The sequence below is a fragment of the Frankliniella occidentalis genome, unplaced genomic scaffold (genome assembly GCF_000697945.3).
Source record: "Frankliniella occidentalis isolate FOCC.00 unplaced genomic scaffold, Focc_3.1 Scaffold1058, whole genome shotgun sequence".
Lineage (NCBI taxonomy): Eukaryota > Metazoa > Arthropoda > Insecta > Thysanoptera > Thripidae > Frankliniella > Frankliniella occidentalis.
In genome coordinates this window covers 12,090-23,056 of record NW_026268164.1, presented here as the reverse complement: position 1 = coordinate 23,056, position 10,967 = coordinate 12,090, and the positions used below count along the sequence as shown (strand labels likewise).

Genomic DNA, 10,967 nt, shown 5'->3' with positions numbered 1-10,967 from the left:
TTGGAAATTGTACAGTAAATCTATATATAGTTAATGATAATATTTTTCATATTATATTGGCATATAGTTAGTTGTGAAATATTTAATTATGTTTCTGATAGTTACTGATCCATATGTGTGATGGACAGTGAACAGAACTGTGGTGCTATACATACATTCAATAAAGGAACATTAGGAACAACCTGCTTTAGAGAACAGTCTTACAATAATAATAAAGAAAAATAAATTTTGTTAGTGACGTTTGTTGTGTTTTTTAAAACCTTGAATTCCTGGAAAGACCCCCTCATCGACGTGTTGGATGGAGGGAAAAGAGGAGGGGAATAAAGGAAAGGAAGCAGAAGTCTGAGGGGAGGGGAGGGGGAGGGGGAAATGCAGACCGGCTAGGCGGTTCACTAGATTCTGGAGGTCAGTGGCTGACTTTCAGTCAAGTTCGGTGCAAGAGAGGAAAGTCTTGCCCGTGGTTAATGCACGAAATCTATGGATATCCTCTGGAAAAATGGGGATTTTTGGATTGGAGTCTTTCCTGTTGAAATATCTTCCAAACGCATGCCCCAGGGTGAAACTGGAAGATCTCATCAAAGAGTACCGGTATGTTGTAGCTCCAGCATGGGGTTATGAAGTTCAAACGTAAACATTGGCCTGTTGACGAACAAAATATATGTGTGCGCTGGACGGATCCGGACAAAATTTGAATGGATTGAATGTGATTTGTGAAAAGTGTCCTGACACGCCAGTAATTTCCAGGAGAGAAACCGGACGAACATCATGTGTGACGGTCATCGACACAAACATACTGATACGACAATGTCTAGATGACTTGGATATTGTGTGCGGCGGGCAATTCGCCGAATATAAAATCAATCTCCTCAACTACATCGGGCGTTTGACCGGTAAGGATGTTTTGGGTGTTAAACTTGCCACAACGGGCATGACCACGAGCCCGGCATGGATCTGGTCAAAAGGGGTTTTTATTTCTGTCACCCTCGGCACCTTTTATAGAGTTCCCCCCTCTTAATTTGCGTTGTCCAGGGCTTTTGGTAGTTATTTCGTTTCCTTCCACTGTAGCTCTGGGCATCTCGCCGGTGTTTTTTCTGGACGGGAGCGTGGACCGCGGCAAGATGAGGTGCTGGATGGACCGCCAAATGGAGAGGCAGGAGCGACTCAGGCGGATCTACCAGAGTGTCGACGAGGGCTGCAACAGGTCCATCATCGCCGCCGAGGACACCATCATCCCTGCGGGGATGTATGAGGCGACGATCATCACCATCCAGGAGGCCAAGTACCCCATATTCTGTGCGGTGTCCGACGCCGACGTCGAGATGGCCCAGTACGCCCGCGCCAACAAGTGCTTCGCCATCATGTCGCGAGACACGGATTTTATTATCCTGCGCGGCGCCCGGTACTACGTGTCGCTCTTCTACAAGCACTTTAGGGCGAGCGACATGTCGACGTTCCTGTTCGATCGCGAGGCCATCGCCAAGGCCCTCGGCCTGCACCCCGACCACCTGCCTCTGCTCGCGTCGTTGCTCAAGAACGACTTTGTAGATGGCGGTTACCTGCAGGTGAGTATCGCACACTTGCATTCCCTAGTAGTGCAGCATTAAATGCGGCAATGCGCTTGAAACCGCACTTAAGAGCCCGGGTTCTCGCGACCAGCCCCTCTCTCTGAATTGACCCGTGACTCTTTTTGTTGGTGTTGAAGCCGCTGTACAGCAAGCTGATGGGGCGACGCACCGCTGCTCTCAAGCAAGATCAGTTTTACCGGCTCGACCAGCTGATACCGACGCTGGTGGACTTCATCAAGCGCGAGCTGTGGAGCAAGGCGGACCACGTTGGGGCCATCCTGGATAGCACCTTCAACGGCTACCCGCCCTTCCTGCTGCGCAACTTGGCGCGCGAGCTCGGGCTGCGCGACCAGTTTGACATGAAGGAGCGGCTGAAGAAGCAGCTGGAGGTGAGCTTGGCCATGCACGAGTACGCCCCGCGCAACGCTCCGCTGGCGCGGCCCTTCTCGCCGCAGCCCGAGCCGGAGACGGACGCGGACCCCGAGGGTGAGTCTCTTCTGCCGGCCCCGCCGCCCGCCGTCCGCGCCGTCGCGTCCCTATAGAGAGACACATCCAGGAGCGAGCTTTTCAGAGGAGATGTTGCTGCGGTGGTGGATTGGCTACCTGCTTCCGAGGGTCTACGCAAAGGGATAGGCGGGACCCAGCCGGCCCATGTGTTGCGGGGGTAGCTGAGGAGGTAGTAGTGCAGAAGAGGGCCCATAAGAAAAGCTCGCTCCTAGTTGTGTCTCCCTATAGTTAGTTAGTCACTCACCCTGGACTTCCCCCCTACGCAGTGCTTGAGATGGCCCGCGTGCGCCACCGCAACGTCTCCTTCCTCAACTCGGTCGTGCTCTCGCTGCTGGCGCGGCGCACCTACGAGATGGGCCCCGCCCTCGAGGACCCGCGCCTGCCCGTGGCTTGCACCTCCGAGACGGCGCTCAGGCCCTTCCGCCGGCGCGTGTACGGCCTGCTGCAGATGCCGGGGTTCTTCACGGAGGTGATCGTCCCCGCCCGCGCGCCCACGCCCGACCTGCCCGTGTACCGCTGCCTCGTGGTGCCCGTCAGCCCAGGTAAGCGCCGCCGCCGTGCTGGGCCGCGTGCCCACACACCTCAACCGTGTGCCTGCTGCCTTCGCAACCTTCAACCTTTGACTCGGTGCCGTCTGCTCCGCAGACCCGAGGGTGCACCCGCACCCTGGACTGCTGGCGCTGTGGCGGGAGCACAACGAGGACGACGCGGACCTGGGGGGCGACCGGTGGCGCCTCTTCGCCTGGGCCCTGGCCGCCCATCGGCACCGCTCGGCACCGGTGGACGCACTAGCAGACATGTTGCGGGAGCTGCCCAAACACCTGGTGGTCCCGGCGTCTTTGGTCTACCTGCTGTACCACTCCAAGGCCCTGGAGGGCTTCGACCGCTCCGCCGCCGACCTGGTGCGCATGCTGACGAGGACCTCCATGGTGGCCAAGCTGGTCTCCGAGACCGCCCCCGGGGAGCTGTACGTTGCGAGCTATGACAAGACGGTGGTGCATGTGGCCGCCCTGTTCATGAGGTCCTTCACATACCTGTCTGTTCTCAACGATGTATTGGGGGCGCCAGTGCCTCTTGACAAGGTGAGTTTCAGCCCGGTTGAAGCTTCCATGCGTGTGACACACGTCGTGTGTGGTCCTGACTGTTTCTCTTTCTCACCCAGCTGCACCCTGCTCTATACTTCAATGGAAAACTGTTTCATAAAATCTTTATGAATGAGCAGCCTCTTGATCCTGTTATTGTAAGTCTACAACTCAATACTTATGCGTAAATGTGGGATTACTTTTTGTAGATGTCATGTGACCTTTTTTTTTTTTTTTTAGCGTTCGTCCATAGACGAAGGGACAGAGAACCTCATCATAAAAACAGTATGTGAAGAAGTTGCTGAAGTGTATGAATATTCAGAGGAATAGCTTGTTAATTTTATCATTGGAATCATTTTATCCTTTTGACTATTTTGGCCACTTATGTTTCCTTCCATGTACTATTTGTTTTAAAGTGTTAAGTTTCTTACTTGTAACAGGATATTTTTGGGGCCATTTCTTAATATTTTTTTGGTAAAATATCTTTTTTAATCTGTGATAAACACGAGACTGGTCATATATTATAATCCTCTCATAGTTGCATATTAGTATCATGATCATTTCTAGTCTATGTTTCAAAATGATTAAAATAAGACATACCAACAAATACCTGTGTATCTTTATCACCATTGTGCATGTACAGAGCGGGTTTGCGGGAGTCGAGCCAACTTTATCAAGTTTGGCAATGCCTCGGGCCCCGCCTTACGCTTTTCTTTCCTGTAGTATACCGAATGGCAAAAGTGTGAACCGCCCGAGCCCGGGCCCATGGGTACTGATAGCGGTCTGCACTCTGCACATGCAATGCTGCTGCAGGCTATGATACCGTGCGGGAGCGGGAGTTTGAGTAACTACGCAGGAGGGAGGAAAAGTGTTCTCGGCCGAGATGGAGTATACCGTGTCCTCTCGCGTAAGTCCGCGTGCGGGGGGCAATATTTGCTGAATCTCTGGACGGGGAGGGAGGGGAGGTGCCAGAACAATGATGACTGACAAGCCACCGTCTCGGCTGTAACCTACTTCAAAGCGTCTGCCTGAGCGATGCGTCTTCATCTGACGCAACCCCCGTGGCATTCTCGCGGAGATGACACCAAAACCAGGGCGCCACGCCCGTCCCGAGCCCGAGGGCATAAAAAGTGTGTGGGCTCCGCGTCGCGAACCACTTGTCCGGCTGAATATCGCCAGTTCACGCGTGCGCCAGAGAGACCGCGATTCACCATGAAGCTGCTCGTGTTGTTGACGGTGACGCTCTTGGCGTCGGCCAACGCGCGCTCGCTGCGCCTGCCGGAGGCGCGCTTCGCCTCGCTGGAGGGCTTTGCCGAGGACATGTACGACGCGGAGGCCGTCCGGGCGCCTCGTCACCTCGCGGACTTTGCCGAGTTCGACCGGCCGCTGAGCCCCGACGCCGTTGACCTTAGCCCACACCACCGCTTCGCTCGCGGTGCCACCGAGCCGTGCGACTGCGCCGACAACCCCGACCTGGTGGGCGAGATCGTCGAGACCGCCCCTATCGAGGAGGGGGAGGAGGGGCCGTTCTGTGCCGAGTTCGCCGTGCCGCCCCATCCCGAGCAGCCCGCCGTCGTCTACGAGCTCGTCGAGGCCCCGGAGGAGCGCGCGGGGGTGGAGCTGACCGCAGACGACGCCCAGCTCGAGGATGACCAGGAGGCGACACTCTGCGACGAGGGACTGCACCCCGAGGACGAAGCCGACGTCGAGCCGTGCGCAGGGAGGCCTGCCCGACAGCTCAAAGTGGGAAGCATTCAGGACGAGGACAGCGAGGAGGCGCAGCAGACCGCGTCAGAGGTCGTGGAAGGGAAGTCCGCCGCTGCCGAAGAAGTCGACGCTGAGACCAGCGCGCAAGGGGAGATTGACGTTAGCAAGAAGGTCAAGAGTGAAGCTACTGAAGGGGTGAGGGCTGAAATCAGTGATGATGTGAAGGCTGAAACCAGTGAGGGCCTGCAGTCTAGTGAGGGTGTGAAGGTCGAGGCCAGTGAGGGTGAGAAGGTCGAGGCTAGTGAGGGTGAGAAGGTCGAGGCCAGTGAAGGTGTGAAGGACAAGGCCAGTGAGCGTGTAAAAGTCGAGGCTAGTGAAGGTGTGAAGATCGAGGCTAGTGAGGGTGTGAAGGACAAGGTCAGTGAGGGTGTAAAGGACACGGTCCGTGAGGATGAGAAGGTGGAAGCCAACGACGGGGCTGCCGCGGTCCTGGGTGTCCCAGCCCAGAAGGACACCGCGGAGCCACAGGCAGCGTCCAAGTCTACCAAGTAGTTCGCCTCGTCGGAACACCAGTTACCGAGGAGGTACAGCCAGCTGCAGGTGAGTGTTTTAATGGACCCTCTTTTGTCCTCGTGTGCTCGCTGCTCGCTTTGAGTGGAATGTTAGATAGTCAATCATGCCGCTGCACTGTTGAATGGAATCAGTGAAAAGTTATTCCCCGTGTGGCAGCACACGGGGACAAGGGCGCATCGAGTTTCACAACGTCATCTGAATTGTTTCGTAAAGGGAAATGCAGGGGGCTGGCCTCAGCAGGTGGCCGAGCCTGCTCGCAATCCGCTTTCTCCGACGTTCAAGTCACAATCACCCTTTTAAAATTGAACAAATGATTTAATCTTTCAACAACCTTTGATAGCGCGTTTAGACCGAGGTCTCGACTGTGTGCTTTACACTGGCGCGATTTTTTTTTTCGAACCCATAATAGTCAGTACTGCAGGTGTCGTGTCGTATGGCGAAACCGGAGCAGCCTGTACAATGACCGCCCTTTGAACCATCAGCACTTTCAATACCGTGCCTCCTATCTGTTTCAGGGTAGCAGCCCCGCTATGGAGACCACGGCGACACGCCCCAGCCCGCTACGCCACGCCGCGCCGCTGCCTCGCCGCTGCCTCGCCGCGCCCCGCGTTGCTCGCGCCGCGCCCCACCCCACCGGGCCTGCCGGCCCCGCCCCGCTTCACCCTGCCGTGCCTGATCAGCGATAACCTGCCGCGGGGGATGGGGAACGAAGGGGTATAAAAGGGAATCCTTGTTGGGATTTTAGTTTTTATGTCGTAGGTTTACAAGTATGTCACAATGACATACGTTTGGAGAGTAAAATGGACTGATAATTTAAGTTGATGTACAGGTCTCTTTTCGTGGACACCCAATAAATTATTTAAGTTTAAAGTCTATGTCTCACTCTGACGAACCCAAACCCACACTTCATCAAGTGCGCGCCTACAAAAGAATGTGGTCTACTTCTTGACGACTGTGTAGCCATGCAAATGGTCGGCGGTGGCCGCGGCAACCCTTTTCTGATGAGACAGGTAAGAAGTATGTGCAGAGCTGAGGCAGCACTGGGCTTCCTGGGGGCCTCCACTGCCCGGCCTGCCCCGCCGCGGCGCGACTGAGGTGAGGCCTGCGAGCAGCGCGCCCCGGCCCCGGGGTCGGCGATCGACAGAGTGCCATTCAGTCAGCATTCACGTGCACCTAGCGCATAAGGGTGATTGTGCGCTTTCGCGCCAGAGTCAGCGCAGCTCAGCTCCAGCCCCGCAGCGGAAAGCGCTTGCACGAGCGCACGCGTCAGCGCTGCCCGAGCCCCCCCGGCACCGCGTGAGCACCGCGACGAGCCGAGTCCGAGCCGAAGAAGGAGTGCGCGGCCGAGCACTCTGTCAGTTGCAGCCACCATGTCACGCTCGCGGGTTCTCTCCTCCCCGATGGCCGCCACCGCCGCCGTGGTCGCCGTGGTGCTCCTCCTGGCCGCGCCCGCCTGCTGGGGAGCGCCCGCGACGGACGCGGCCGACAAGGCCCTCGTCGGCGAGAAGCAGGCCGCGCTGTACGAGGCCGCCGACACCACCGGGCCTGTCGGCAACAGGAAAGACCGACAGAAGAAGCAAACCACCACCGTCTGCATCCAGGTTAGTACCCACCCGAGTCCGCTCACCCTCACCTGCGGCCCCTGTCCCCAAGTGTTTGTCCTGACGCCGTCCCTCCCCGTGCCGCAGGTGGCTCCAGTCCAACCGGGCGGCTCGCCGGCGGTGCTCTGCGGTGACAGGACACAGATCGCAGAGGAGCAGAGACGGCTCCAGCAGACGCCCGTGTACCAAGTGCAGCAGCCCCAGCACGGCTACTATGGCTCCCCGCACGTCGTCCAGATCGTGCCGGCGACCGACACCCTGACCGTCAACGCCCCGGGCCAGCCAGTGCTCCAGCGCACCCAGAGCATCGTCATCAACCCCGGCTTCTCGTCGCCCTCGGACACCTTCAGCATCTACGCCAATAACCCGTTCATGCGCAGCGCCGACTCTGGCGTGCCTGCCAGCGGCCCCGCCCCCGCGGCCGCGCCCGCCCCCGCCGCGTCGGCCCCTGCGGCCGCCCCCGCCGAGTCTGCCCCCGTTTCGTCCGCCCCCGTTGCGTCCGCCCCCGCGGCTGCCAAAACGCTGGCTCCTGCACCACCGAGCCAGGCCGTGAGAGACATCTTCGCCAACCCCAGCAACGCCCCTGCACCCGCTGCCGCCCCTAAGGCTGCTCCTGCGGCCGCCCCCGCCTCAGCCGCTCCCGCCGCCCCCGCTGACCCCGCTGACCCTGCTGCTGCCGCTGCCACCGCTCCGGCCGCTGCCCCTGCCGCTCACCAGACCCAGGCGCGTTCCTTCGGTGACCAGGAGATCATTGTGTCTTCCCAGCAGGGCGGACTCCACCGGCCCTACGGCCCCTACAGCTCCGGGACCCAGCAGGTGTCGGTGATCCAGCAACAGGACCCTTACCTTCACCGCGGCTCACAGGTATGAGAGCAGATTCAGCCGACACTACACGGTGGTGTACCATAGGCCCTACACTTGGTTTTTCTTATATTGTACCGCATTGACGCGTGCGAACCGGTTGCCTACTCGCACGGCGCCCTGGTACCACGGTGGGAGATGGTACGCACGCACGTACAGAGCACGGGCTGTACCGGGTGATTCAGAGAAGACGCAGGTGCGGGCGGGTTTGCCTATCCTCGACTCGGCGGGCGCACGGGTCCAGGTCTGGGGAGAGGTGAGGAGGGGACCTGTGCGCCGTGCGCCCACCGAGTCGAGGATAGGCAAAGCCGCTCGCACTTGCGTCTTCTCTGAATCACCCGGTATGCGGTACAAGGGTACAGGATAAGCAAAACTAAGCACAGGGTCTTTGGGACACCTGTATATTTCTTCATTGGTTCTCAAAAAATCTGACGTTAATTCTGCCGCAGTTATTCATTCTGTGCACGGTGTAGAGAGATCTCTCTACACCGTGATTCTGTGGTTATCGTGTTGATTCAATTTCTTACAACATGGTTCTCTAATCGTTGCCCTCAGGTGGACATTATCACCAATTCCGGTATGGGAGGCATGGGCGGTGGCTTCCTCCACTCTGGCCCACCCATGATCGGCGGCATGAACTACCGTGCTGCCGAGTCCGCCGACTTCGCTCCGTCGGCGCCGCCAGCCCCTGAATCGTCTCAGAAACAGCAGCAGGCCAGGACTGCGCTGCTGCAGCCCATCGTGATGAAGAAGGACCTCGTGATCCCCGCGGTCGGCGCCGCCTCCTTCGGCGCCGCCGCCTACGCCCCCGTCTCCCTCGCCCCCGTGCGTACCCAGTTCATCGCCCCCGTCAGCGCCAGCTCTGGGCTTGTCAACCTGGCCGCCTACGCAGCACCCACTGCTCAGCGGCAGGAGGTTGGCGTCAGCGGAATAGCCACGATCCCCGTCGGCGGCGGAGCTACCGTCCCCGTCACCCTCAACTGTGACCTCAGCACCTTGGCCCTCAGGGGACTGCCTCAGCAACCTCAGGTGAGCGAAACGATAAAAAAAAGTGTACGCAGTCGGTAGGACTCGAACCTACGCTCCCAGAGGGAAACTGATTTCTAGTCAGTCGCCTTAACCACTCGGCCACGACTGCGGCGGTGAAGGGGCGGCGACGTGTTGTGTTGTTGAAGTGGGTCGCGCCCGCGCCGCGGAGTGGCTGTGCCACTCTCGGCCCGCCCGCGGCCTGGCCCGGCCTCGCCAAGGAGAACGGGATTGATTCGGGGAACACTCCCGCGATTCGTCGGCAGTTCGGATCGAGTGTGACAAACCTTTCATGAATGTCCTCTCTTGTTCCAGGCCAATGGCGCCCCGGTGCCGGTGACCGCCGAGGCCTCCGCCAGAGCCGCGCACGAGAAGCAGATCGAAGACCTCACCAACCTCGTCAAGGAGATGCGGGCTCGCGCCAGCCAGGACCAGTCCGCCGCCGCCCCGAGCCTGCAGGCCCTCGCGCAGGAGGCGGACAAGGCGCGCGCCGCGGTGGAGGCACAGACCGAGTCCAAGACCGCGCCCAGCGCCCCGCCGGCGAGCCTGCAGGACATGACCCCCGGACAGCTCCAGGACCGCATGCGCAGCGCGGGTCAGGCCCGCTACTTCCCCGACCCCAGCCCCATCCACTCGTCGTCCGTGGTCGTGGGCATGTCGCCGGGCATGCAGATCGGCCGCAAGCAGACGACCGTCATCAGTAGCGGCGGCGGCGCGGGCCAGCAGAACTACTTCCCCGAGTCTAGGCCCATCTCGTCATCCGTGGTCCTGGGCACGTCGCCGGGCATGCAGATGGGCCGCCAGCAGACCACCGTCATCAGTAGCAGCAGCAGGAACAGCGACATGGACGCGGGCTTGGGCATGGGCGGTATGGGCATGGGCATGGGCATGGGTCCTGTCGGTGGTTTCGGCATGGGCTCTCTAAATCTTAACGGCCAGGGCTTCGGCCAGCAGGGCTTTGGCCAGGGCATCAATGGAGCAGGTTTCGGCGTCGGCGGTCCAGGGCGCCTTGGCAGCATGAGCACCTTCGGCGGCTTCGGCACGGGTCAATCGGGTAACTACGGTTCCTACCGAGAGGCTGGTCCTCAGCAGCCTCAGCAGGCTCAGCAGTCTCAGCAGTCTCAGCAGTCTCAGAAGCCCCAGCAAGCTCAACAGTCTCAGCATGAACAGTTGGCGGCCAGGGCGGCCGAAGCAGAGGCGTATATGAAGCAGATCAAACAGGCGCAGGACGCCCTGGTCGCCCAGCTCACATCCAGAGCGACGGCGCCTCAGCAGCCCCAGCCTTCTCAGCCTTCTCAGCAGCCCCAGCAGCCTCAGCAGCCTCAGGAGTCTCAGCAGACACTGGCGGCCAGGCAGGCCGAGCAAAAGGCTAACCTGGATAGAATGCGTAAAGTGCAGGCCGAACAACTCAGCTCTGGCAGCTACGGCAGGGCGTCGCAGGGTCCGTCTCAGCCCCTCGTCTCCCAGCTCACCTCCGGCAACACCGGCGCCCCCAGCTCCGTGACGTCACAGCCTCAGGGTCAGCTCGACAAGCCCAGGGCCAGCTCCGAGGAACAGATCATCCAGCCCGCCGACGGCGCGCCCAGGTCCATGACACAGCAGGAGCTTTTGCAGCACCTGCGCGAGGCCGAGGAGGACCTCCAGAGGGCGCGAGCGGCCACCCTGCCCCGGGAGGAGCCCCAGCAGCAGGCCACGACGGCGACACTCAGCACGCCGACCAGCACGTCTGCCGACAGCTTCCCACCCACCCCCGGCTACAGGCTCTTGTCTGCCAGGGAGAAGGAGGCCTTCACCAATGCCCCACGATACTTGTCCGCCCCTCTGTAATTCATCAACGTCCCATTCATAGTTTCCAATAATTTTTTTTTATGTGTTATTTTTTTATTTTTTACAAACCGTCCGATTAACATTTTTTTTTACATTTTGTGTTGATGTTTTTGCTGTCAATGAACGACGTGTGTTGACTGCCCAATAAAAGTACAAACGTTGGACGAAACAAATCTTGGTACAAATGACTGATGTCAAACCCATTTGAAATTCAAATA

General features: G+C 59.0%; 3 protein-coding genes and 1 non-coding gene across 4 annotated transcripts; 3 read left to right on the top strand and 1 right to left on the bottom strand.

Annotated features, from left to right (window-relative positions):
- The first annotated feature begins 374 nt into the window (after positions 1-374).
- Positions 375-3,761, top strand: LOC113202615 (constitutive coactivator of peroxisome proliferator-activated receptor gamma-like). The gene is made up of 8 exons (XM_026416930.2): positions 375-588; positions 745-890; positions 1,066-1,562; positions 1,703-2,051; positions 2,339-2,614; positions 2,718-3,154; positions 3,235-3,312; positions 3,395-3,761. The coding sequence occupies exons 1-8, from the start codon at positions 497-499 to the stop codon at positions 3,482-3,484; spliced, it is 1,965 nt and encodes a 654-aa protein (XP_026272715.1). The 5' UTR covers positions 375-496; the 3' UTR covers positions 3,485-3,761.
- Positions 3,762-4,288: 527 nt separating this feature from the next.
- On the top strand, positions 4,289-6,304 carry LOC113202260 (neurofilament medium polypeptide-like). The gene is made up of 2 exons (XM_026416395.2): positions 4,289-5,461; positions 5,950-6,304. The coding sequence occupies exon 1, from the start codon at positions 4,367-4,369 to the stop codon at positions 5,411-5,413; it is 1,047 nt and encodes a 348-aa protein (XP_026272180.1). The 5' UTR covers positions 4,289-4,366; the 3' UTR covers positions 5,414-5,461; positions 5,950-6,304.
- A 457-nt stretch (positions 6,305-6,761) lies between these two features.
- On the top strand, positions 6,762-10,967 carry LOC113202521 (uncharacterized). The gene is made up of 4 exons (XM_026416787.2): positions 6,762-7,035; positions 7,123-7,899; positions 8,452-8,925; positions 9,238-10,967. Exons 1-4 carry the CDS (start codon positions 6,805-6,807, stop codon positions 10,747-10,749), a joined length of 2,994 nt encoding a protein of 997 aa, XP_026272572.1. The 5' UTR covers positions 6,762-6,804; the 3' UTR covers positions 10,750-10,967.
- Positions 8,953-9,034, bottom strand: Trnas-aga (transfer RNA serine (anticodon AGA)). The gene has a single exon. It is a non-coding gene; the product is annotated as a tRNA-Ser (tRNA).

What these genes read in the sequence shown, in the direction of transcription:
- LOC113202260 (XM_026416395.2), top strand. Translation starts at nt 4,367, where the DNA reads ATGAAGCTGCTCGTGTTGTTGACGGTGACGCTCTTGGCGTCGGCCAAC.
- LOC113202615 (XM_026416930.2), top strand. Translation starts at nt 497, where the DNA reads ATGGGGATTTTTGGATTGGAGTCTTTCCTGTTGAAATATCTTCCAAAC. An exon ending in CGTGGTGCCCGTCAGCCCAG is followed by an intron (nt 2,615 to 2,717) that starts GTAAGCGCCGCC and finishes TCTGCTCCGCAG; the next exon opens with ACCCGAGGGTGCACCCGCAC. An exon ending in CGCCAGTGCCTCTTGACAAG is followed by an intron (nt 3,155 to 3,234) that starts GTGAGTTTCAGC and finishes TTTCTCACCCAG; the next exon opens with CTGCACCCTGCTCTATACTT.
- LOC113202521 (XM_026416787.2), top strand. Translation starts at nt 6,805, where the DNA reads ATGTCACGCTCGCGGGTTCTCTCCTCCCCGATGGCCGCCACCGCCGCC. An exon ending in CCACCACCGTCTGCATCCAG is followed by an intron (nt 7,036 to 7,122) that starts GTTAGTACCCAC and finishes CCCGTGCCGCAG; the next exon opens with GTGGCTCCAGTCCAACCGGG. An exon ending in GACTGCCTCAGCAACCTCAG is followed by an intron (nt 8,926 to 9,237) that starts GTGAGCGAAACG and finishes CTCTTGTTCCAG; the next exon opens with GCCAATGGCGCCCCGGTGCC.